The 27773-nt window shown below is 35.6% G+C and overlaps 2 protein-coding genes across 4 annotated transcripts in view; one reads left to right on the forward strand and one right to left on the reverse strand.

Annotated features, from left to right (window-relative positions):
• Window positions 1-23417, reverse strand: part of FRRS1 (ferric chelate reductase 1) — a 118245-nt gene extending 94828 nt beyond the window's left edge. Inside the window, exon 1 of the mRNA XM_031967137.1 lies at window positions 23103-23417. The gene's annotated coding sequence lies outside the window, so the exon portion shown is untranslated. The remainder of the gene's footprint in view (window positions 1-23102) is intronic.
• A 19-nt stretch (window positions 23418-23436) lies between these two features.
• Window positions 23437-27773, forward strand: part of AGL (amylo-alpha-1, 6-glucosidase, 4-alpha-glucanotransferase) — a 75700-nt gene continuing 71363 nt past the window's right edge. The window contains exons 1-2 of one of the 3 annotated variants that reach the window (XM_031967135.1): window positions 23437-23455; window positions 24285-24419. In XM_031967135.1, the coding sequence (XP_031822995.1) occupies window positions 24338-24419 (82 nt within the window). In that variant the 5' untranslated portion in view covers window positions 23437-23455; window positions 24285-24337. The other 2 variants (XM_031967133.1, XM_031967134.1) reach the window with 2 other exon arrangements.

A 27773-nucleotide genomic window follows, 5' to 3' on the forward strand; every position in this document is an offset into this window, starting at 1 on the left:
GTGAAGATCTGAGTTTAATTTTAACCTTGAACATTTATTAGCAGTGTGATACTGGACAAATCACATAATATCTGTTTATCTCAATTTTTTAAACTATAAAATGGGGATAAAAGAACCTTTCTACAGGGTTGTTGTAAGGATAAAATTAAATAGTATTTGTAACATTCTTAACACAGTTCCTGTACATGGTAACTAGGTAATACAGTGGATAGAATGCTGGGCCTGAAGCCAAGACTCATTTTCCTGAGTTCAAAGCTAGCCCCAGATACTAGCTGTATGACCCTGGTCAAATCACTTAACCCTGTTTACTCCAAGTTCCTCATCTTTAAAATAATCTAGAAAAGAAAAGGGCAAACTATTTTAGTATCTTTGCAAGAAAATCCCAAATGGGATCATAAAGAATTGTACAGGACTGAAAACGAATGAACAACAATATAAATGAGTCTTCCTGCTTCTTCTTCCTTCCCCTTCCTTCTCAGTGGCTTCCTATTATCCCTAAGATCAAACATAAAATTCCTTTTTGGACAATTAAAACTCTTTACAACCTGGTTCCCTCTTATTTTTCCAGTCTCCTAATACAATCCAACAATCCATGCACTTTAAGATCCAGCTTCACTAACCTAGTTGCTGCTCTTTACTCATGATGCTTCATCTCCCCATCACCATGTCTTTTAACTGACACAATATTGGAAATGTTCTCTTTCCTCACTTCCTTTCTATGAATAAAGATAATTCCACTATAATACTTGTTTTGAAAATGAATTTGGTCCACCACGATTAGGAAACAATTTGGGCACAGTACAAATTTCATGTTGCTTATGTACAGTTTTATCCATGAGAAACACTAGATAAATACAGGAAACTGTACCCAGTTGAACCAAGCCATTTAGGAATTCGCAAAACACACAAATCCGCTCCTCAAATATCTACCAGCTACCGCAGTTCACTACATGTTTTATTCTAAAAAGCTATGTTTTACTATTATTTTTCAATTTTGGAGATACATAGACAAACATGTACAGAGAGACAGTCAGAGAGACAGAGATCACATTCATTCAAAATCCCAACATCCTGGTTCAAAAATCTCAAGCAGTACATATGAAAAGGAAAGCTTTAAGAATTGAGGAGATGCTTGAAATAAAGGATTTTGAAAGGAGAAAATGGGGATATCTATCCTCCAAGGCATAAAGCAATCCATACTATAGATCATCAGAGATGATGCCATGAAAATAAAAGAACTATGTATGGACATATGTACCCCCCCCCATTTTCTCCCCATATGTTTTGTGGGTTTCATCATGTGATTTTGCATAGTATGGTGATTTTTAGGAATGCATGTATCAGATAATAGTCACCTTCTACATAAAGCCTTCCTTGGTCCTCTCAAGTTGATAATTCCTTCCCTCTCCTTCCCAGATCACCTTATTTGTGTTTGTGTGTATAAATGTGTGTGTATTTACATGTACATATGTGTATACATGTGTATGTACATACATGCCCATATTATCTTACCTAATAGAATGTATGCTCTTTGAGGATAGGGACTGCTTTATTTTTGTCTTATAATCTTCAGGGCTACACAGTGCTTGACGCATAGTTCTCACTTGATAAATACTTGTTAGTGATTTATTCCAGGATGGGGTTTGACTTACAAAAACGTGGAGGCAAGAGATGGAATGTTATACATATGGACCAGAAAGTAGGTCTAATTTGCCTACAGCATAGAATGCATGGGGGAAATAATATATAATTATATATTGAAAAGATAGGCTGAAGTCCAATTGTGAAGGGCTTTAAATAACAAACAGAAGAGTTTTTATTTTGTCCTAGAGATGATGTCAATGAAAATTCTTGAAAAGGATATGGCATGACCACACCTGCTCTTTGGTAATATTAATCTGTCAGCTTGTGGAGAATGAATGATATTAGAAAAGAAAAGAGAACAGAAAGAAGAAATGTTGAGGAATTATACTCAAGAAAACTTGACCATTAATTGGATATAGAGAAAGAAAGATAGTGAAAGGTTAGAGGAATGTCAAAAAGATCAGAGAAAAAGAAAAAGGTCTTGTATTTATGAAAAACATTTTATAATAGTTATTTTTGAAGTAGGAAAATACTGAAAACTAAGGGAATGTGCATTAATTGGAAAATGGCTGAACAAATGACAGCATATGAATGAATGAAATACTATAGTACTATAAGAAATGAAGGCAATTTCATGGTATCCTGAAAAGATTTACATGAACTGATTCAGAGTAAAGTGAGTACAACCAGGAGATAATTTATGTTATATCATTAACATGGTGAAAATAAACAAACTTGAAAGACCAGGACTCTGCTCAATGAATTAATCAACCATGATTCCAAGGGATTGATGATAAAGAATGCTACCTAACTCCTGATTAAAATAGGAGATGGACTAAAATGCAAAATGAAATGTGTACATTTAAACATGACCAATTTTTACAAAGTTCTTTTTGTGTGTGTGAGTGGGGATGTGGAAAGGAAAAAAAAAAACCAAATGTTTGACAACTAAAAAAATCTTAATAAAAAAAAAAAAAACTTGGAGAATGCTAGTTGTTGAATTAAATGAGAAAATTAGAGGGGAAAGTTGATTTAAATATATATAAAGCCCAGTTATCTTTATATCCCAAAGAGATCTTAAAGAAGGGAAAGGGACCTGTATGTGCAAGAATGTTTGTGGTGCTTTGTAGTGGCCAGAAACTGGAAACTGAGTAGATGTCCATCAATTGGAGAATGGCTGAATAAATTATGGTATATGAATATTATGGAATATTATTATTCTGTAAGAAATGACCAGCAGGATGATTTCAGAAAGGCCTGCAATGACTTACATGAACTGATGCTGAGTGAAATGAGCAGGACCGGGAGATCATTATATACTTCAACAACAATATTCTATGATGATCAATTCTGATGGATGTGGCTATCTCCAGCAATGAGACGAACCAAATCAGTTCCAATAGAGCAGTAATGAATTGAATTAGTTACAACCAGTGAAAGAACTCAGGGAAATAAGTGTGAACCACTACATAGAATTCCCAATCCCTCTATTTTTGTCCACCTGCATTTTTTATTTCCTTCACAGGTTAATGGTACACTATTTCAAAGTCCGATTCTTCTTGTGCAGCAAAATAATTGTATGGACATGTATACGTATATTGTATTTAACATAAACTTTACCATATTTAACATGTATTGGTCTACCTGCCATCTGGGGGAGGGGGTGGGGGGAAGAAGGGAAAAAATAGGAACAAAAGATTTTGCAGCTGTCAATGCTGAAAAATTACCCATGCATATAACTTGTAAATAAAAAGCTATAATAAAAAAAAATTTTTTAAAGGAAAAGATAAGTTCAGTAAGTTCAAGTCATCTGATCCAAACCAACTGTACATTAAGTATTAAAAGAACCTGCAAATGCAACTGTTGGACTGCTACTGTCTACAGTTTTTGAAAAGTCATGAAGAGGGGAAAGTGTGAAGAGGTTTCACAGATCTGGAGGCAGATATAAATTGCCATTTTAAAAAGTGAATAACTATAAGCCACTGAGCTTAGCATTGATTCCTAGTTAAATAACAGAAGTTAAAATTAAAGGGAAGGTTTGAAATAATTTTGAAAAGGAAAAGGTGGGTACATGTTGTAGATATTGAACAACCAGACTTTTCTTCTTTGTCAAGACCTCAGAGCAGATGGCTACCCACTTTTAAGCTACTCTCTTACCTGTGGAATAATGAGTACTTACAAGAGTTTGGGAGTAGTACTCCTGTCTTCTCCAATTAAGTCACTCAATTTATTTGCCCCATTCAACAATTCAGTCCTATTTAATCACTTCACACTATTTCACTGTCATCTTTATCAATGGCCTAACTTTAGAAAAGTATTTATCAACGGCAAAATAAACACAAAATAAATCCAATAAAAAAATTTTTAAAAATTAAACGGTGGCAAAATCTGATAAAATCCTATTCCAAGCACACATCCCAGATTGCAGGCTTTATTTAGTCCTACTCCAACTGCTCCAAGCAATACAAGAGCAAAAAGTGTGGAAAATTGGTAAAAAGAAAAAAAAAAAAAGAAAGAAAATTGCTAAAACAACAACAATAAATTTAGTTCTTGTCACTGGGACCCCCCCAAAAAGAATTTTTCATTTATGAACTAGGTCAAAGCTTCTTGAACTTTTCCCACTTGCAACTCTTTTTGATCTGAGAAATTTTTATCCTGGGTATATAGGTATAGAAAATAGATATACAAATCAAATAATCATAATTTTGTGACTCCCAACATTAAGTTATATGGTTATATATATTAAGTTGTATTTGAACTAGATAACTGTTCATCCTGTGCAAAAACCTATTGAGTGCTTACTAATTAATTAATCAATTGATAATTAATTAATAATTAAAGAATGCCTCTAGGAACTTACATTCTAATAGGAGAGATAGAGAAGTGCTTAAGGTTTCTTTGTTTCTTCTATTAGGATGTAAGCTCCTACAGGCATTATTTTTGCTTTTTCTTTATATTCCCAGCAATTAATACAAATATATTCAATTCAATCCAATACAACATATTTCCAGCAATTAATGCTTGGCCTACACTAAATACTTAATGAAAATGTTTATTGATTGACTGACACACATTTGCTACAATAAGGAATTACTGGGGCTTCATTTTGCTTTCTTTACTTCTGTTTTCAACTCTACAGTGGTTTTCTCCTTCATTTGAGATCAGATCCAGACATTCTTCTCTATCTCTGGCCCTTCAATATTAGGACAGAGTTGATTAGATTTCTTTATAGGGAACTCAGAGTCCTTCCAAATGCAAACAGCATGAACAGGAGGAGCAGACTGGCTCTGACTTGATCACCATCTTCCCTCCCCTTATTTTTCCCTCAATATCAAAGTCTTCTTTTTTAAATCCTTCACTTTTGTGTCATTATTTCCCAAAACATGAACATATAGATTACCACTGGCTAAGGCATGACTGTTACATTAAAAGTAACTCATATCAAATTAACCTAATGTTTGGTTTTTAGGTTTCTTTGGGAGTTTTTTTGGATAGGATTTATATAATGGTAGATCAAAGGATTATGATAAACAAGGTATTACAGACTTCAGCAAGATATTTTTAAAATCTTAATAGTATTTTTGTGAACAAGATGCTAATTTTATTTGAACATAGTTAAGTAGATTTAGAAATGGTTTACCAGACCGAAAGAACTGTTAAGATATCTCTAGTGAGGTGCCATTGGATTGTACTCAATCCAGTTCTAGTAATGTATTTTATAAATGACTTGAATAAAGACAAAGATGCAATGCTTATATTAAATGATAGAATCATGATCCAAAAAGTATATTGACAGTCTGAAATTATGGGCTAAAGTTAAAAGGATGAAGTGCAATAGAGATAAAATAGTTTTTTGAATTTTAAAAAATCAACCCCATAAGTTACGGGATGGGGGAAGAATGGCAAAAAAGAAACAAAAAGGCAATTTATGTGAGAAAAGAAAAGATCTAGAGTTTGTAATATATACTACAGGTTCAATGTGATATTCACTTCTTGAAACAAATTTTAGAAGAAATAAGATGGTTCACATCTTGAAAAAAAGGGAATGAATCTGTTTGTAAAAGGTACTGAGTCTATTGGAAAATACCATCTGCATTCAGAGAAAAAACTATGAAGACTGAATATGGATCAAAGCATAATTTTTTACTTTTTTTGTTTCTTTGCTTTTTCTTTCTTGTGTTTTTTTTCTTTAGATCTAATTTTTCTTGTGTAATATGACAAATATAGAAATATGTTTTAAAGGATTATACATATTTAATTCACATCAGATTGCTTCCTTTCTTGAGGAAATAAAGGAGAAAAAGAGAAAAATTTGGAACAAAAAGTCTTACAAAAATCTTTGATGGAAAATAAATGCTATTAAGGAAAAAAAAAATCCATGAAATCAGATTTAAGCATACAGGATGTTCTAAAAGTCTTAATTTATTTTAAGTTGTTAAAGACTGGGTTAACTATATACCTCTCAGATTGACTAAAATGACAAGAAAAGATAATGATAAACATTGAAGAAGATGTGGAAAAATTGGGATACTAATACACTGTTGGTGGAGCTGTGAACTGATGCAACCATTCTGAAGAGCAATTTAGAACTATGTCCAAAGGGCCATCAAACTGTGCATACACTTTGATCCAGCAGTGTCTTTACTGAGTTTGTATTCCAAAGAGATTATGAAAAGGAGAAAAGGATCCATGTGTGCAAGAATGTTTGTAGTAGCCCTTTTTGTAGTGGCAAGGAATTAGAAATTGAATGGATGTCCATCAGCTGAAGAATGGCTGAATAAGTTATAGGATATGAATATCATGGAATATTATCGTTCTATAAGAAATGATCAGCGGGATGATTTCAGAAAGGCCTGGAGGAAATTACATAAACTGATGCTAAGTTAAGTATGCAGAAGCAAGAGAACATTGTACATGGCAACAACAAGATTTTACAATGATCAACTCTGATGTCAGTGGCTCTGTTCAACAATGGGGTGATTCAGGCCAATTCCAAGGGTCTTATAATGGAGACAGCCATCTGCACCCAGAGAAAAGACTGTGGAGAATGAATGTGGATCACAATGTATTACTTTCACCTTTTTTGTTGTTGTTTGCTTGCATTTTTTTCTCATTTTTTTTCCTTTGTGATCTGATTTTTCTTGTGCAACATGATAAATGTGGAAATATGTACAGAAGAACTGCACATGTTTAACCTATGTTGGATTACTTGTTATCTAAAGGAAGGGATGGGGGGAAGGGAGGGAAAAATATCTGGAACACAAGGTTTTACAAGAGTGAATGTTGAAAACTATATTTGCATATATTTTGAAAATAAAAAGCAGCTTTTTAATACAATAGGCTAAATGAATGTGGGGACAAAGAAAGGGCATGAAAGATATCTTCAACAATTTGAAGAGCTATCACTGGAAGAAATAATTGGATTTGTTCTGCTCTGATCCTGAGAGCAGAACTAGAAGCAATGGGTTAAAGGGTTGAAATTACTTTGGAATCAGAATCAGATTCAATATTTTTTAAATAATTAACTGTTTGAGTTGTTTAAAACCATAATAAGTCATATTGGAATGTAGTTGAGTATCATGTCCTTGGAAGTCTTCAGGTAGAGGCTTACTTGATCTTTTGGAAGGGAGGTTATAGATAAGATTCATGCTTTGGGTTGGTATTGGGCTTGACCTCTGAAGCCCTTTCTAACCCTTCAAATCTGATTCTATGGCTCAATGTTGCTGTTCACAGCTCTGTTAATCATGTCAGCAATAGCTGAAAAAAGAATATCTCTTGGAGCCTTTCTGGCAGAGCTACTGACCACATAACTGAAATAATTTTCTCAGACACTACTTATGTTTTAGATGTCAGTGAGACAGCTGTGCCTTTCAGTTCTACAACTCCACACTTCTAAGAGGGCTATTCAAAAAATAGTACCTTGTATTTTACAAGGTACATTTAATCATAGCACTTTCACATATATTGATTTCTTCATTTTTAGTCAAATCCAATATTGTATTAAGTTTAAAAAAAAAAAAGAAAGAAAGAAACTGGGGTATAGAACAAGTAAACTATAAATGATGTTGTGTAATGTTTCTCTAGCTTGTCTTATTTAAACCTCAGAATAACCTTTTGAGAATGCTATATTGGCTCCATTTTGCAGATGATGAAACTAAGTCTCCTAAGTTCTAAAAATGAGAGGCAGTGTGGTATAACCAAAAGAACACAAGATTTAGGATCAGTAAACTTGGGTTCAAATGCCAGTTATTTCTATTACTTATGACCTTGGTGAAGTCACTTAACTTCAAGACTCACTTCCCAAACCATAAAACAAGGCAGTTGGACAAAATGAACTCTATAATTCCTTTCAGTTCCAAATATATAATTTTATGTCTTGGCCATGGTCATTCTCCTAAAGTATCAGAGATGGGATTTGAACCCATATTTTTCCTGATTCTAATTTAAGAACTCTTTCCATCTTACCTAATTTGTAAAATCTCATACAAGGCTAGTGGGTACCTGTAGAGAGGGGAAACTCTGGAGAACTATACGTGAAACAAGGTGTTAACTCAGTGGAATTAATGAGACAATGGTTATCTAGTTTACATATACTTAGTACTTAGCATGGTGATGTAATAGTTCTCTAGTTCATACATACTCAGTATACTGTAATGATGTAATTGTAATAGAGTATATAAACTGGGGACAAACCAGCCACAGTAGAGAAGACTTGACCAGCCTCATGGTTGCTCCCCTGCCTTCATCATTTCTCCAGTAAGAGCAAGGACTAGGGCTGGTCCCGAGATCCTCCAGAGAGCTAGTCTGGACATTATATTTTAATCCGCCCTGATGTGGGGGCTCTAGAAAGCAATGGTAGGCTTTGTCACCCCACCCTAGGGGCTCTAGAAAGCAGGACATTATATTTGAATGTGCAGACTGCTGACTGGCTGGCTGATTGACGCAAACTGGGAGACTGAAGGAGATAATAAAGACTGGACTTTATCCGTGACTATTCTCATGGTGAGTATTCTGCTGAGACCAAGGCTGGTCCCGAGACCCCCAGAAAGCTAACCAAAACATTACATTTTGGCACCCAAACATGGACTCAGCAGTTCGACTGACACAATCATGAGTTCGGTGAAATCCCCATGACCCGGAAATAGGGTGAGTACAAAAATAGACTAGCAGGAAACTTTAGTAAGGGCTAAAGTAGTGTTTCAGCTGAAATGGGACAAATACTTAGAAAAGAACCTTTCCCACCCCAAGGGAAGTGTAGAGTGCATAGTTAAGCTAATAAAAAAACCAAGGTTTGATTGTAACTTGGAAAGAGATCATTGAACTCTCAGAAACTCCTAGAGGGCACAGACTATTATTTTTAATACCTGTATTCTAAGCTCATTATAATGCCTGTTACATAGTAGGCACTAAATAACTGTTTAATTGAAGTCCCTTTGGCATTCTGTAATATTCTCCATTTCTCTCCACTGCTAATTTCTATCAAAGATTTATTCATCCCTCCAAAATATCTGACCTGGGTCTGATATCCAAGATATTTTGACAAATAATATACTATTAAGAATAAAAGGCATTCTCCAATAGATATATGTTGAAAGGATGTGAATAGTCCTCAAAAGAAGAATTACAAATTATTAATGACCATATAAAGGACCAAATCACTAAGAATAAAAGAAATAAAGAAACCAAAATAATGAATATTAAAGTTTTACTTCAAATCCACCAAATTGACAAGATGATCCCAAAAAGTAGAATTATTAAGTATTAAATGGCATTGAGAAAAGTTAAATACAATAACGCGCTATTGTTATAACTTTAAATTGGCATAACAATTCTGGAAAGTAATTTGTAATTATTTGAAGAAAATTACTAAAATATCCATATGCTCTGGTATGGAGATTATACTAATTGGCATATTGGTGTGCAACAGATTCTTGAAAAAAATATGTCCAACATACATTCTATTTTTTATCTATAGTACTAGCATTTTTCTACCACTTTCTAAATTCTAGACAATCAACAAAATAATAATACACAAAATTCTGTTCTTTTACATTTGCTGCTTTCAAAGATATAAACACTCAGAAATTTACCAAGCCAGTCTCTATTGAATAGTATATCCCTGGCATAATACTAAAAGAAGGTTAATAGCAAAAAGAACCTCATATATATCAAAATATGTATAGCAGCACTTTCTGTAGAAGCAAAGAACTGGAAGTAAAGTGGGTACCAAATAATTGAGGGAATGGTTAAATAAATTTTAATACAGGAGTTTAAATATTACAGTGCTATTAGAAATAATGAATTCAATGAATACAGAGAAGTATGGAAAGACATGAATTGATGCAAAGTGAAACAGAACCAATATCCACAATGATCATAATGTATATAGAAAGAACAAAAAATGGAAACAGAATATTGCAAAATAATGTAATATAGCCAAAGAAGAAACATGAGAAAATATTCCCCTTGATTCTTTACAGAAATGGGAAGCCATGCATATATAATGTTTTTGACATATTGGTTAGTTTAACAGAATGCTTTTTTCTTTCTTTCATTAAAAAAAATCCTGAGAGGATTCAAAGAGATATAGCTTATATAAAACAAAAGATGCCAGTTTAAAAAAATTATTTCTAAAAAATTCTACTTACCATTCAATGCTTATCTCAAAAGCTTCCCCCACCCCCACCATAAGCAATAGCACTGAACCTGTTTTGGTACATGTCTTATCTCCCTTCAGAAGCTCCTTAAAAGAAAATCTGTCACTTCCCCCTCATTGGAGCCTTCGTTTCTAGATTTGAAAATAAGAGAGTTGAACTAGATGATTTCTATGATCTCTTCCAAATCTACAATCCTATAAATCTATGCCTGTTTCCATAATGTTATTAATAACAAAACCAGAACTGGAACTTAGCTTTTTTCTTTTTTTTCCCAGTCTAGAATTAGACCATCCTATTTTAAGTAACTTCATTGAAATCCACTGACATATTATTATTTGTAGAGGGCCAGAACTTTGGAGAAGTATTCTTAAAACAAGGTGTTAATTCAATGGAACTGATGAGATGATGGTTCTCTAGTTCACATATATCAATTATGATATTATATTATTATATCAAACTATAGTAATTATATCAGTATATAATTACTCTAGATTGGCTTATACTCAGTATACTGTAATAATGTAATTATAATAGGGTATTTAAGGGCTTAGAAAACTGGGGACAAAGTCAGACTCAGACTGAGACTGATTGAGACTGTCAGACTGTCAGACTGCTGGAGGAGACTGGTCAGATTGAAACTGGGTCAGACTATGACAGACACAGATTGTTAAGGAGACAAACTGTGGAAGCGACAATAAAGACTTTGGATTCTATTCTTGTCCATTCTCGTGGTGACTGTCCTGCTGAGACCAATGCCCTTCTGGAAGACCTCCAAAAAGCTAGCCCAGACATTACAATTATTACCATAAAATATTATATGTGTATCTTTCTATCTATCTATATGTGTACATATATAAATAAATTATGGTTCTATTATATAGAATATTCTATATATGGTTCTATTATATAGTGTATATATGGGGGGGAAGGGTCTCTTCTCTCAAAGAGAAGAGACAAAGACAGAGACAGAGAGAAAGTATTTATTGAATATTTACTACATTCCAGACAATGAACCAAGTGCTGGAAATAATAAAATAATAAAGCAAGATAACTGGCTCTCAAGGATCTTACCATATAATAGGAAAAGAAAACATATAAAAGGGAACTGACCTCAGGGATCTTATCTTCTTTTTTTTAAATAATAATAGCTTTTTATTTTCAAAATATATGCAAAGATAGCTTTCAACATTTACCCTTGCAAAACTATGTGTTTCAAATTTTTCTCCCTCCTTTACCCCCAACTCCCCTAGACAGCAAGTAATCTAATATATGTTAAACATGTGCAATTCTTCTATACATATTTCCGCATTCATAATACTGTATAAGAAAATTCAGATGAAAATAGAAAAAAATGAGAAAGGAAAAAAAAGCAAGTAAACAACAATAAAAAAGTGAAAATATTATAATGTTATGACATTGAGTCCCGACAGTTCCCTTTCTAGATGAAGATGATTCTATCAAAAGTCTATTGGAATTAGCCTGAATCACCTCATTGTTGAAAAGAGCCATATCCATCAGAATTGATTATCATACAATCTTGTTATTGCCATGTACAATGATCTCCAGGCTCTGCCCACTTCACTTAGCATCAGTTCATGTAAGTCTTTTCAGACCTCTCTGAAATCATCCTGCTGATCACTTCTCATAAAACAATCCCATCACATTCATATGCCATAATTTTTTCAACCATTCCCCAACTGAGGAGTATCCATTCAGTTTCTAGTTCCTTGCCACTACAAAAAGGGCTGCTACAAATATTTTTGCACATATGGGTTCTTTTCCCTTTTTTATAATCTCTTTGGGATACAGACCCAGTAAAGACACTGCTCGACTCTTTTCTTCTTTAAAAAAAAAATTATTCAAAACTTAAAATACAAAACAGAAAAAGAAAAAAAAAACATCGACAGGCACACAGCAGAACATGAGAGGATGCAAATATAAAGCAATAAATTTACATTTCAAGATAGCCTATGTAATAAATACTACACATTGTGTTCAGAGCTATCCAACTTTGCTTCTTGGTACATTGTCTTTTGTTCTCTGCTGTGCACTTTTTACTTTATTTTTTTCACCTTCCTCCCCTGCTCCAAGAAGCCTACAATTAAGTATATATATGTGTGTGTGTGTGTGTGTGTGTGTGTGTGTGTGTATTTATGTATTTATAGTATGTGTATATATACATAGATATCTATAATTATACATATATATATACAAGACTTTATCATATTGTTTGTTCTCTGTTTCACTAAAGGTAGATAAACATTTTCCTTTATAAAGTCCAAGTCCTTTCTATATTTTTCTAAGTTCAGCAACTCATCATTTCCTATACTATAGTAAAATTCTAACCTTTTACTATCTAGTTATTTTAAATAATCTAAAACAATATTAATTAATGATTGACATTCATAGTTTTCTTATTTTTTCTCTTTTGATTAAATCTGTTTTACGATTTTACCTTCTAATAGGGAAAGACAATATATAAAGAGAATCTGGAAATTAGGAGGCAGATTATAAATGGGCAAGCTTTGAAACTCATTACTATCTCATCACCTGAGATGGAATTCCAAAGATGATAAAGGGAAAGGTCCCCTAGTGGAACTCAGGGTGATTCCTAAGATAAAGTTTTAGGTTTCTGAGGAGCAACAGTGGGGATATTGGTGGGAATTTAGTAAACATGGTTTAGAATTGTGATTATATGATTGGAAGATAAATCCAAGTCTGGGGCATTTTACATATTGACTGAGTAGTCCTTTAGGCTTATGCAAATTATTATTGCAAAATAACATACCTTTCTGACTGGGTATTGCTATCCAGACAGATGAAGAAGAAAAAGGGAGCCTTATCTACCAGAATCAATCTTGTGTCTTTAACAATCCTTTTTATTGTTGAGTACCTTTGTTAATACTTATCTCTGTTAAAATTTTAAAGTCCCTAAGTATCTCATTACATTCTTATCTTGAATCTAAATTTACCAGTCTGACCTAAGCTAAGTTTGACTACAACACCGAGGTAACTGTGAAAGTTTTTTTTTAAAAATCAAAACCTAGTCGATTAAGAAGTGTAGGACATCCTTAGTCACTGATCGTAAAGTTTAATGTTAATCCTTCCCTTATCTTACCACATGGGAAGGGAGAGAATAGCTCCATAAAGACATGTTTGATACTAAGAATTAAATATAGATATTAGATAGATTTTATATATATATATCAAATATATAGATTATATAGAGATTGTTCACTTTCATCTAAAACAGAATAATTCAATCTGATAGGTAGTCACTTCCATTTGCAAATGGATCACAGAAAAAAGCAAATTAATTAAGTTAAGCACCTCAGTCAACATCATAGAGCTGCTGATAACCAATGGAAATAGCAAATCAAATGAAAGTGATTTCTTTTTAGAAATGGAGTATTCTGCAAGTCCATCCAGAGGTCATAATATCTGATAAGAGCTATCCAAAGGGAAAAGAATAAGACTTTGACTTAAGAGTTTCAAGACAGAGTAAGTCTGTCTCAGAGGAACTGATGAGTTTGAGGAGAACAACTGGCACCAAATGATGGAGTTTGGTGAAGAATTCACAAGAGCTTTCTCCTTGCCAAAAGTTTCATTTATTTAAGAGAAGCGGTTATGGACAAAATGAAGAAGTAAATAGACATCAGAAATGAAACAGAGTTGGGGGAGCATATAGTTAGCAAGGAAAGGAGTTTTAACAATAATTCCCCAGTGGAACTCACAATTAACCAGGAAAAAGGGAATATACAATGAGGTGGGAGTATGCCATTAACTTTCAGGCTAAATCCTAAAAGGAATTTAGTACCCTAAAAGAATTAAATTAGTTATAAGGAGAAGAAAGACACTATAAGGGAGGGATGGAGTAAGGAGAAAAACCCCATGAGGCATGGAGGAAAGACACCATAAAGCAATATAATATGGCCAGATAACCCAAAGGGATTCAGCAAAGATGGCACAGGCCATGGATAGATTTTATAGGATGTGAGAAATGGAAGGGCATTTTATTTTCCACAGTTATGAAAATCAAATTGGAGAAATGAAAATTAAATTAGAAAACTGAAACGCACGAGGACATCAAAAAATAATCAAGGGTGGAGTTTATCTCCCCCCAAAAGAATGTAAACTCCATGGGGACTGAAACTGACTTTTGTAATCAGGGATGGTGGCCTGAGACTTGAAAAGAATCTTTTGTTCTTTGCTCTTAGCCTTCCTCTGTTACCCCCCCCCCCTTCTGGAATAGAAGCGCCCTTGGAGTAGGGATTGGCTATGAGGGGTGGAGATGTATTTCTGTAATATCCAATTAATATGATAAGGGAAGGACTTGTACTTCAAGATAGGAAATAAAATGCTGTTTTTGGAGTTTCAAAGTATATACTTAGACACCCATTCTTCAAGAATGTAAAATAAATCTTTCCTGCATTCATCAGTGAGTCAGTGGAGCTCTTATTTTATTATTTTGGTTCTTACATAGGGGAAATATTACCATGAGGGGAGAGGAGAAGGGAGGATATGGGGACTGATATCATCACTAGGCATTCTAATTGGATACAGTTAAGGTAGGATTATCCAAGACCTCCACAGAAATGGGACTGTAAAGAGAGAAGGACAAAGAAAAGGAGGAGGAGGAGGAGGAGGAGAAGGAAGAGAAGGAAGCGGAGGAGGAGGAGAAAGAGAAGAAGGAGAAGAAAAAAGAAGGAGGAGGAGGAAGAAGAGGAGGAGGAGAAGAAGGAAAGGGAGGAGGAAGAGAAGGAGAAGAAGAGAAGGAAAAGGAGAAAAAGAAGAAAAACAACAAGAACAATTTACTGTTGCTCATTCTAGATCTTAGATCCAGGTTTTGTTGAAGCTATGAGATAATGGGGAGGGAGACCTCAACTAGAGGAGCCAGGTAGCTAAAGGGAGCAGAATGAAATAGTGTTAATTGATAATGGGGGGAGGGGAGGGCAGTGGAGAAGGGCAGAAAGGGAGAGAAGGGAGAAGATAGTTGTGTGAAAAACAAGCCCCATGATAGACTCTCTCCAGAATGGCAGCATAATAAGACCCATCTTCTCATCCCCAGTTGTTTAGTCACAGTCACTGGGACTCATGGTACAGCCCACTCCCCTGACAGGTGCACATATCTCCAATGAAGTCTCATATCATTGTAGCTTACATTCTAAAAAGTTCACAGTTGTTAACTGTTTACAAATGTTATGCTTAGCTTGTGGAGGCAGTTCTAGTACTTTATATGGAAACACTGATCTGATCAGGGCTGGGATTTTTTGTTTTTTGTTTCAAAAGGAAACTAGTGGTTCCTAGGGAAGTGAGATTTAAGAGATTTGTCAAGTCCCTTTCCTAATACTTTCCTTTCCCTTTAGAAATATCCTCTTGCCTTGAAATTCTCACTTGATTTTTTTCTTGCTGCCTCAAATCCCCCAAATTAAGGGACTACTCTTTTAAAACTGTAATAGATCTCTGGGAAACTGGACTATTCAGTACTTCCAGTGAATTGGATGAATAGCCTTAGATTTGTACTCCCTATTATTGACAAAGCCCTTTCACCTACTTTTTTCCATTCAATCCCTGCAAAAGTCACGCAACCCATAGGCAGCATAACTGGGACAGTGACCCTCCTCCTCAGACTGCAGAATGAATGTACTTTTCACTCCAACATTATACATTTTGACTGTTTTCTTCCTAATATATAGATGAAATCATTGACAATGGAGTACTGAAAAAAATCACAGTTTTTAGGAGTCAGGGACAAAAAGAAAAAGGTAATTTTTGGAATGTGAAATAATGAAAAAATGCTTCAGGGGGAAATTTGAGTAGCATGTTTTGGGAAGCTGAAGGGTAACACTAAACCAGAATTTCCTCACTGAGAGTTTCCTGAACCAAAGAAATCACAGGCCTGATTAAAACCAAAACAAACAAAACCTTATTATTTTGCATGCAATACATGTCAGTTTTTTAAAAATTAACTTCATAGGTACATGGACAACAAAGAAGTTATTAAGAAAGTTAGAAGATTTAGAGCAAGGAAAACAATACCCCCAACACCAATCAACCCGTACCCTAATTGAACATGCTATGCAGTATCAGTTAGCATAAAAGAAAAAGTCACAGCTCTGGAATCAGAGGATTTGAGTTACATCTTACCTATGATGCTTATTGCTCAAGTAACCTCAATTAAAACATTTTCCCTCTCTAAACTTCAAAATTTCTTCATCAGTAAAATGACAGAAAGTGGCCTCGATGGCCACTGAGGTCTCTTGCAATTCCCTCTTGATCCATGATCCTTTCAAGATCTACAACCTACATTGAATATCCCACATTAGAAATTGGGGCTTATACTCTTCCTATATTGAAAGAGCCAACAAAGTGAAACGGATATTGAACTGAAATAGAAAAATTGTACTTGTACTCCTTGCAAACCTTTAAACACTATGCAAATGTGAGTTCTGAGGGAGGAAAATGTAAGAGCAAAATAAGAAAAAAGAACAATTAAAGATGTATAAAAATGGGATAAACTGCTTTGGAGAAAGTAAGATCCCAGTTCCTTAAGGTCTTTAAAAAAAGATTGGATAACTATTGTTGGAGATGTAAACAAGATTCATATTTTGTGTAGAACAGTCCTCAAAGTGTGGTCCGAGGATTCCAAGATCCTTGCATGGGGTCTAGGAAATCAAAACTATTTTCATAACTACATTAGGATGTTATTTATTCCTTTTCCAATTGCACATCTGTCTGAGACAAGATTTTCTTCATATATTTCAACCAAATCAAAATATCTCAATAGAATGAATGCAGAAGCAGCTATAAGAATCCAGTTATCTCACATGAAGGCAAATATTAAAAAAATTTGCAAAAATAGGTAAAACAATGTTCCTGTTCTCACCAATTATTTTTGTTTTGGAAAATATTATTTCTTCATAACAATATTTACATTAACATATATTTACTATTTTTATTTTAAATGAATTAACAAATGTCTTAAAATTTTATCATTTTAGGGGAAGATGGTGGAGTAGGTTGATAAATTACAAACTCTCCTGATTTCCCCCACAAATAGGACAAATTTATACCTTGGGGCAGACACAAATTGGTGAAAAACTAACATTTGGGGCAGAACAAGGGTCCTCCACATACAATTCAACAAGATCTGAAGATTCCAGGCTGGGGATTAACCTGTCTGAAATGCCAACACTTCCTGGCTAGCTCCACAGAAATCTCAAATTGGGATTCCTCAAACTAGCTGCATGTGACTGGAGCCTCAGACACTTTCACCTCCTGGACTGCTTGTCAAGTCGGGGTTTGAGTCTGGGAAGACTGAATGAACCTCAACTGATTGGGAACACCCCAAGTCCAGCTGTGCTATGGAATGCAGGCCTAGGCAAGAAGAAACCACCCGTTGAGTGCAGAAACAGCAGGGCAGGGTCACTACTGGCTGTGGGCACTTGTAAAAAAGTGAAGCTCTTGGTTTAGGGTTCCTGGTCAGAGTGGAAAGCTAAAATGAAGATTAAGATATCATTCCCTCCATCCCATGATTAGAAGTATTTACACAAATCTCTTATTTAAAAAAAAAAAATGAACCAGCAAAGAAGAATCATCCTTGAAACATATTATGGGAACAGGGAAGACCAGGATTCATCTTCAGAGGTGGACACTTTAGTAAAAAAAAAAAAAAAAAAAAAAACTTCTACAACAAAGAGTAATGTGAAATGACTTCCTGGCCAGAGAGAATTTATAGAAATTCAAAAAAAGAATTCAAAAGTGAAATGAGATACAATAAGAAAAGACTAAAGAAAAAAAATTAAAACCATTCAAGAAAAAAAAAAAAGTTAACCAATTAGAAAAGGAGGTATAGATGGGCAGCTAGGTGGCCCAGGGGATAGAGCACCAGCCCTGAAGTCAGGAAGATAGATCTGAGTCCAAATCTGGTCTCAGACACTGGGCAAGTCACTTAACCCCAATTGCCTCAGAAAAAAAAAAGAAAAAAGAAAAGGAGGTACAGAGTCTCAAAGATGAAAATAATTCTTGAAAAATTAGAACTGGGTAAGGGGAAGCCAATGAAGTTATCAGAGACCAAGAAATAACAAAATAGATTATAAAGAATGAGAAAATAAAACAGAATGTGGAAAATCTCATAAGAAAAACAACAGATCTGAAGAACAGATCAAGAAGAGAAAATATAAGAATAATTGGACTGTCAGAAAGTTTGACCAGAAAGAGAACCTTGACACAATAATGTAGGAAATAATCCTAGAAAATTGTCCTAGAATGATAGAACATGAGGAGAAAGTAGAAACAGAAAAAATCCACCAATCACCACCTTAAAGAGATCCTTTGTGTTAAACACATAGGATTATTATTGCCAAATTTTGAAATCCCCAGATCAAAGAGGAAATTTTTCAAGAAACATGGAAAAAACAATTCAAATATGCTGAGCTACAATTAGAATTGTACAAGATTTATCAGCAATTACAATAAAAGACTGCAGGTCTTGAAATCACATGTACAGACAAGCAAAAAAAAAAAAAAAAAAACTAGCCCTGTGGCCAAAATTATCATATCCAACAAAATTATCTATAATTTTCAATGAGAAAAAATGGACATTCAATGAATTTGCAGATTTTCAGGATTTTCTATCAATCAAATCTGAACTTAACAGCAAATTTAACATATAGGAGCCAATATCAAAGAGCAGTTTTAAGGAACTCAACATGGACAAACTGTTTAAACATTGGACAAATTGTTTATGATTTTTTTTTAATATGAGAAATGTATGCTTTATGTTTAAGATTTATATCAACAATATGTTAAGCTCAAAAGAAATACTGGCAGAGTAAAGGTAAAAATAATAATCAATTTATACACACACACACACACACACATATATATATGGAGAGAGAGAGTCTTATTTTTTTATCAGTCAATAACTATTTATTAATTGTCTACTGTATACTAGGCACATTGTAAATCACTGGGGATACAAAAAGGCTTACAGTCTAATGGGAGAGACATCATTCAACAATACACAAATAAGAATAAAGACAATGATAGGATAAATTGGAAATAATCCAAAGAGGGAAGACATTAATATTAAAGGGGGATCTTGAAAGACTTACTGTAAAATCAGGATGATCTTTACATTACCTATCTCAAGTGGGTGTGAATTAAGTATTTACACAACAATTTATAGCATATAAGGATATGACATTATAAGCATAGGACTAAGGAGTTTCCTCACTTACAGATGGAAAGTCTATTTACACCAGACAAGCTTTGCAAACTTCTAAGAAAAAATTTGTGTAATTTTTTTAAAAATCCAACTATTCTTTCCTAGAAAGTGCACTGATGTAACAATAAGTAAATATAGGACCTTCTTTGTCAGCATAAATTGTTACTGATTTTAGTATGTTGACATTTATGTCCCAAAAGATAAGCTTCCTTTATACTGACAGGTGAATTTCATGCCCTCTGTTTCAACTTCAATTGGCAAAGTTGAAAAATGGGTATTAATTTCAGCACAGTCCTCTAGTGTAAGGAATTTTGACTGAGGTTATGAAAAGATTTCAGGTGATCTGGAAAAAATTTTTAAACATATTTTGATAGTATAATTCCTTTGTAAGCCTATATATTTTATTTTATGCATTTGAAAATATTATGAGAAAGGTCCATAGACTTGACTTCCAAAGAGGTCTATGAAAGAAAAAAGATTAATAACTGACACTTGATTAAAAAAAAAAACTTACAAAAGGAAGAATAAGAACTATATATCATATATATTTAGTACTTTAAGGTTTGCAAAGCATTTTACATATATTATCTCATTTGAGCCTCCCAACAACTCCCTATGAGATACCTATATTACAAACGTTATCCCCATTTTACAGATGAAGAGAGAATTGGAACAAGGTTAAATGATTTGCCCAGTGATCACACAGTAATCAATCAATTAACAAATATTTATTAAGCATTTACTATTTCAGGCAAGGACAGCTATGTAGCTGTGGACAGAGTACCGATTGTAGACCCAGGAAAATACGAGGTTAAATTTAAGTCAGTCACTAGCTATGTGACCCTGAGTGAGCCAATTAACCATATTAATCTCAGGCTCCTCATTGTAAAATAAGATGGAAAAGGAAGTGACAAACTATTCCAGTATCTTTGTCAGGAAAACATGAAATGGAATCATAAAGAGTCAAACAAGCCAGGGACTGTGCCAGTATCCACTGGTCCACTAGACATACTATATCTTATTCCTCTGTATCTTAGGATGGAGACAAAAATGAAAAGTCTTTGTCTTCCGGTATCTTATATCATCATCATCATAGGTAACATTTATATATGATAGGGGTCAGGAATCCTTTTTCACGCAAGGGCCATTGGATATTTATAACATCATTGGTGGACCATATCAACTTAAAAAAATCAAACAGTGAAAATGGGCGTATCTAGCTTTCAGCTCATCATCCCTTGTGAGTGAAAGGGGAAACTGAGGACTTCTCAGAATAATAACTTTGGGTAATTCAAGACTCAGCACCAGGATCTATTTAATCACTATGGCTCTGGGAAGAAGAGCAAAAACTTGCTCTTTCAGCAGAAAATACATGAGATAACCTCCTTGACCTTTACTCAATTGCTTAGATTAATTATTTCATGGTCTAGAGATATTGGAGAAGCCTCCAAACTAGCTATCTCTATTTGTTGACTGAGAAAGCCTGAGGTAAACTAAGTCTCCTTAGTTATTTTAGAAACCTTTAACTCCTCTGGCTTAGATTACTTACCTCTAAATAAATCACCTTATGGTGAGAGATTATGTCTCATAAGATCATTAACTAAGGTAGATTGAACCTATAATCTAAATTTTAGTTTAGGAAGGTTTGATAGATTTGGGGGAAATGAAATTCTTTGTACAAACGTTATAATAGAGTACTCATATCAGCTCTAGCCAACATTTGCAAACATTGTAACAAGCTGACCACAGTAAACTTAGGCAAACAATCTGCAATAAGTCAACTATATTGGCTTGACTAGAATTTAGCAAACCTTTGCTACTCCCACTTGAGCAGGCAGTGAAAATTAACCAGATGAGGAGAGGGGGCTCATGGGTTCCTGTGGTTTTTGACTATTTAAATCATCTCTTAGCCTTTGTAAAATCAGTCTCTTGTCTCTGAGACCCCAGTGAGTGGGTTGCCCACTTCTTGAGAGATTCTAGTAAAGTTTCTGATTTTCACTTTGAAAAATCTGAGTAGTCATTTTGAGTAAGAAGGTTGCCAGGCAGCCATCCCAAAAACTGTGATTTCCTTACCGATGATTTCCTGGACCTTATATGCCTGGGAACCTTACTGTTGCCCATCCCTGATACAAGAACTATAATATTCCTTTTGTGGAACCACCAGTTACAGCAAATGGAGACGTTTTGAATGCTGTGGATCAGTTCTCTTACCTTGACATTATACTTTCCAGGGATGTTCACAACGATATTGAAGTTGACACGCATTACCAGAGCTAGCTCAGTGTTTGGGGGGCTCCAAAGGAAAGTGTGGGACAGGAAAGGTATTAGACTGACTACCAAACTGAAGATCTATAGAGTCCTTGAGCTGATTTCATTGTGGTATGCTGTGAAACCTGGACAGTGTATTAGTGCCATGCCAGAAAACTGAATCGCTTTCATTTCAGAAGATTCTGAAGATGTTCACAACGATAATGAAGTTGACACGCATTACCAGAGCTAGCTCAGTGTTTGGGGGGCTCCAAAGGAAAGTGTGGGACAGGAAAGGTATTAGACTGACTACCAAACTGAAGATCTATAGAGTCCTTGAGCTGATTTCATTGTGGTATGCTGTGAAACCTGGACAGTGTATTAGTGCCATGCCAGAAAACTGAATCGCTTTCATTTCAGAAGATTCTGAAGATCACCTGGCAGCATAAGATACCAAATCCTGAGGTCCTTTCTCAAATTAAACTGCCAAGCATTCAAACTCTACAGCTGACAGCTCAATCCCATTGGGCTGGCCACATTGTTCAAATGCCAAACGTATGCTTCCCTAAAAGACTATTTTAAGAACTCACCCAGGGCACCACTCACAATAACCACTCACAAGGTGGTCAGAAAAAGCAATACAAGGACGCTCTCAAGTTGTCTCTCAAGAACTTAAAATTGATTTAAAATAGAATTTATGAGATGGAAGACCCCGGAGGGCCCTCATCAGAGTTTGCGGGAATAGAAGCAGCTCTAAAGAAATATGAGATGCGCAATGTTAGAGAATCCACCCCAAATGTTCATGGGGACTATTTCTGTCTGGCTCTGACCAACCCTAGTGAAAGACACTAACTTGACTCTAATGTAGTGCTGTCTTGGTGATCCTCTTTGAGAAACAAAATCACCCGCGAACCACGTGCCAGAGACCGTACTAAGGCCTTTACAAATGCCTAATTTGGTCTTTACAAGCCAGAGGGCGAGGTGCTATTTTTAACCCCATTTTAAAGATAAAGAAATCGAGGCAAAGAAGTTAAATGACACAATCCGTTAGGGCTCGGGTCTCTCTGCTTCCACGTCCGGCAGTCACCACTAGCCCCTAAATAAATGCGTTTGGCTAGTGATCTACGGTTATAGGCTCTAAGTCTGTCCCCAAATCCAAGTCCCGCACTAAGGGTCAGGGTACGGATATTTTTAACTCTACAACCCACGTAGACTCTTATTCAGGTCCCCCGCGGGGAGGGAGGGCGCCAGGGCAGGGGCAGTCCTCGGGCGGGGAACTATCTGCAAGTCTTTTTTAACCACATCCTCCGCCCGCTCGGTGGGTTGGAAAACTTTGCTGGGACTCCAAGTGAGGGGTGAGATGTGGAAAGCTATAAATACCGTACCGTGGGGGCTGAATAAACCCGGAACTTTCCAAACACAAAGAGAGGAGGTCATAAGAGAGAGAAAACTCTCCCCCTGTTTGCGGTTCCTACTCCTAGGCTTGTCTTTTTCCAGGGAAAAGGCCGGAAGGCTCTCCGTCCTCCCCCTCCTTCCCTGCCCCGTATGGTCCGGCCCGACTTGGACTGGGCCGGTGCCTCGGCTCCACGGAGGATGGGGGTGGGGGAGAAGAAGGGAAGCTCCCCACTCTCGCGAGACTCTGTAGGCCAGGCAAGCGGGTCTAGCCCCTCCCGGATATTGACCGTAAGACGAGCGGTCGTTCACGGAGAAGACAGCGGTCTCAGCCCTCCTCCCTTGGGTCTGTCCCTAGGAGCGCTCCGCGTGCGTGCGTGTATGCGTATGCGTGTGCGCGCGCTCCGGGAAGGGACCTTGGAGCAAGGGGCGGGGTGCGGCGGAGAGGAGGGGCTACTTTCGCCGCCCCTCTCCTCGGAGCCCCGAGCTGGCCCTGCCGACTCTTCCCTTGCCCTTCCCGGCCTCCCTTAGTGTCCTCTGCGCCCCTCCCCCTCCCTCCGTTCTCCGCATCCGCCCCCCCCACCCCAGCCCCCGAAGCCCCGCCTACCCCTGCTTCCATCCCTCGCTGTGCCGGCGGCTGCACGTATTCCTGGCTCCCCGTAAGTGCTGACCTCTTGGGGATATAATGCCTTTCTATCTATATCTTTCCTTCTGTACATTCTCTATCTATGGAAAACATTCCGAGGGTTGCAGCTGTCTCCCCTTTCCCCACGCCCCCTCCCCACCCCCTCGGCGACCTCCTGCCCGAATTTGGAGGCGGAGGGGCCATCTCCCACCTGGCATCTCTGGGCAGGCTGTTAGAGAGCCGCGGGCACAGGTGCCACTCAGAGGCGACCGGATTATTTGTCTCCCAGCCCGGGTCTCCTCTGCAGCAGATTGCATTTCCCTGCAAATTCGGAAGTCTGCATGAGTAAAAACCCGTGGGTTTCTTATTGCTCTGCTCCTGAGGCTGTGATCTTTACCTAGCTGTTCGGGTCCTGTTGGCAGGAATTATTCTCTTTAACCTCTGTGTGCTAGGCTTTTGGGATCATGTAAGTGCGACCATCTACTCTACGGAGATTTAGGTAGCGGGGGTATTTTCTTTTCCTCTTTAATTTTAAAAATTTGTTTTACAGGGACAACTTACTCATTTTTGAAGTAGTTCTCTTCAAATCATTTGGAAGCCAAAATGGGTGTCAGTAAACAAGTTCGTATTTTACTTTTAAACGACATGGAGAAACTAGAAAAGACTCTCTTCAGGCTAGAACAAGGTGAGTAGGAAGCTATTTGCATAATTTTGTTATCTTAATTCTATTAGTATGAATGAAAAGAGAATAGACTTCCAAAATAAGTTTATCAGAGAACGGAAAAACTACTTTACTGAATGATTTTCTTTGTAATAAATGATTCGTTGTTAATTAAATTATTGTTTTGCTCTAAAAAAAGATTTAGAAGGGAATTATAATAATCATGAAGCCATTTTGTGTCTCTGCATGCCCTGCTCCTATTAAAGTCTGTTAAGGGTTGCTTACATAGTGGTAAGAATTCTATTATTGATTTTTTTTTTAAATGACACTGATGCAAATTAAATGATTCAACTCCTAATTCACATTTGGGACTATAAATGTTTGTGGAATTTTTAAAAAACTATGTTTTCTTTCAGTTCCCCCTATTTATCCCTAAAATTGATAATAGTAAAAGAACAAATCAAATTTTTAAATCCTTGAAAGTCTCTGAAAGTTAAATATAATTATTCTTTGAGTTAAATGAAATTCTTTCTTAAATAATGTTAAAAGTTACGCTTGAAATATGATTTATATATGCTTAAATATGATTTTAAATGCTTGAAATATGATTTAAAAATCAAATTATTTCTCTAGGAATATATATTTTCTTATCTGGACTTAAGATCATTTAAAATATTTTCAAGATCATGGTTTTTTCCAAAGTTTTATAATCCTTTGATACCCTTTGCCAGTTTAATTTCTAAAATTTAAATTTAGACTAAGCAAAAAATTAATTTCTTCATTATTGCACCTATTAGCTATCTTATAATGTATATTGTATTTTGGGGTATATCTTGAAATTCTTCAAAAGTTTGCTGAAAGGATTTCAGTTATTAAATCAATATTATTGAATATGTGAATATCCCATGACCATTTTACAGTTGATTTTTCTTCATTTCTTTCTTAAAGGCCTTCTGTGGCTCACAATTGCCTAGTCCAACTGCTTGTCAGAGAAGTTAACATTGGTGCTATAATATTACTTCCCAACCTTATCTCATACCACTCCCTCCAATAGGTTATGCTATTGTCCAACTATTCATTGATTGAATATACTTGTTCTCTGCTGTGCTCTGGGCCCTTCCCTAAACTCTTCCCTTTTTCCTACTTATACACCTTAAAACCCTTCCTAGTCTCTAAAATCCAAATCAAATACTACCTCTTTCATGAATTCTTCCCTTATTCCTCTAGTCATGATTTTTATTTTCTCAGATCATTCATTGCTTTGTACCTCTTGTACATATATATCAGTTTATATTTTAGTTATTTGTATGTGTTCTATATTGTAGTTCTACTTTTAGACTATAAAATCCTTGAGGGTAAGGACCATGCCTTATTTTTTCTCTCTCCTTCGGTAGTTAGCTTAGTGCCCTTTACATAGAAGGCATTTGTTAAAATACCTTGACTTGAATTCATTGTTTGACACTGTTGAATCTCTATCCTTCAGCTTTCACAATGGCTGCATTTTTCTAGTTCTTCTCTTTCTTGGACTTTTATCTGGTCTCTCCCTGTCATTTGTGTTCCAGTAATATATTGCCAAGAGTATTTTCCCACTTGGATATTCACCCACTGCCTGTTCAAAGCCATGATTTTGTCCAACTTCTCTCCTACTCTTAGACTTGGTATGCATTCTAGCTGCTACCTTCAATACAACTCATTTTTCAGCTCCTGGATTAGAATAGAAGCCTTGTGGTTTTCTTTCATTTAACCTTCATGTCATTAAGTCCTTCCAATAATTCCTTCAGATAACTATCTCCCTCACCATATCCTTGTGCATTACTGCAGAAATTGTTTTGGTAGGCTCCCTCTTGTCTCTCCCAATATGATGTGCATATAAATAGTGCCAGAATGATGTTTTTGAAATACAGTTTTTAGTTTGTTTACTTGCATAAGAAACTACAATGGTTCCTTATTGTTTACCACATGAAGCCCAACCTCCTTTGTCTAGATCTTAAGACTCTCAATAATTTAGCTTAATTATCTAATATGATAAGCCATTGCTCTTGAACATATACTCTCCTCACCACAAATGATGATCTACTACTATCTCTTATATATTCTATATTCATCCTCTTTTTGATCATGCTGTATTTTCCCATGTTTCTAATTACTTAGAATTACTAATTATTTCTCCATCTATTTACTAATTATTTTTCCATTATATCTAAATCCTATCTGTCCTTAAAACCTCAAATTCCACTATTTCTCATAGAACTTTCTTTAGTATTCCAATTTCATGAGTCTTACCTTTCTCCAAATATATGTGTATATTTATGTGTTTATACAAATACATATATATATTCACACACACATGTATATTGCACTTATAGTTACTACAGTTTGGCATTTTAATTGTTTTCCAGTTATTTTTTCTGTGTTAACTCTCCCCTCCTGAATATTAATCTTTTTGTATCCTCACAGTAATAGTGCTTGTCACAGTAGTAGTCATTTAGTAAAAACTTGCTCATTGACAAAAGAAATAAAGTTAAAATAGTTTTTGATGGATTGATTACTGCAGAAATACAGTTCTTATCACAGTAGTTAATATTTAGTAAATACTTGCTCTTAACTTGGTCTCTGAAGAATGGATTTTGGAGAAGAGGAGAGCTGTCTAGCCACAAACCCATTTGGGGATTTCATACACACTATAAAACTGAAATAACCATGGGAAACTACTATGAAGCAAGTTATACCATATTTTCTAGAAACCACCCAAGTCTGATCTGACTTCTATTTTACCTCTTTGCCTAGTCTGCTCTATACTTTTAGTTTAGGGTTTACTTCTCTTAAGTCATCTCATTTTCAATAAATTTGATTAAAGAATTTCAGAGTTCAGAGGGAGGCCATTTAAATCCAATCTATACCCAAAAATGATAGAATCACAAAAATTGAGAATACCTGATGAGGGACTACCCAGCCTGTTTGAAGACCTCCAGGTAGGAGAACTTAGCATTTTTCAAGTTACCCTATTTTACCATTACCTTGAATTATTGGGAAGATCTTCTTGATCAATCCTCAATTGGAACTTGCATCTGTTGCTTCTGATTCTGCTTATTGGGGACAAATAATCAAGTCTAATCTCTCCTTTGCATTTCAGCCCTTCGGATCTTAAAAATAGCTATCATGCTCTACTTGTCTCCTGCTTTGCTCCCTCTTTACTTTCTCTACACTTAACTTGCATAAAATCTTCAATAGATCTCCATATGATTTGGACTCCACCTCCTTCACCATCCTGGTTGCCTTCCTCTGGACAATCTAGATTATCACTATCCTTCTTGAAACAGTTCCCAATAGTATAGATGACTTCTGACAAGAGCAGAATATAATGAAACTATTTCCCCC

This window comes from Sarcophilus harrisii, chromosome 4 (assembly GCF_902635505.1).
Source record: "Sarcophilus harrisii chromosome 4, mSarHar1.11, whole genome shotgun sequence".
In the NCBI taxonomy this organism is placed as follows: domain Eukaryota; kingdom Metazoa; phylum Chordata; class Mammalia; order Dasyuromorphia; family Dasyuridae; genus Sarcophilus; species Sarcophilus harrisii.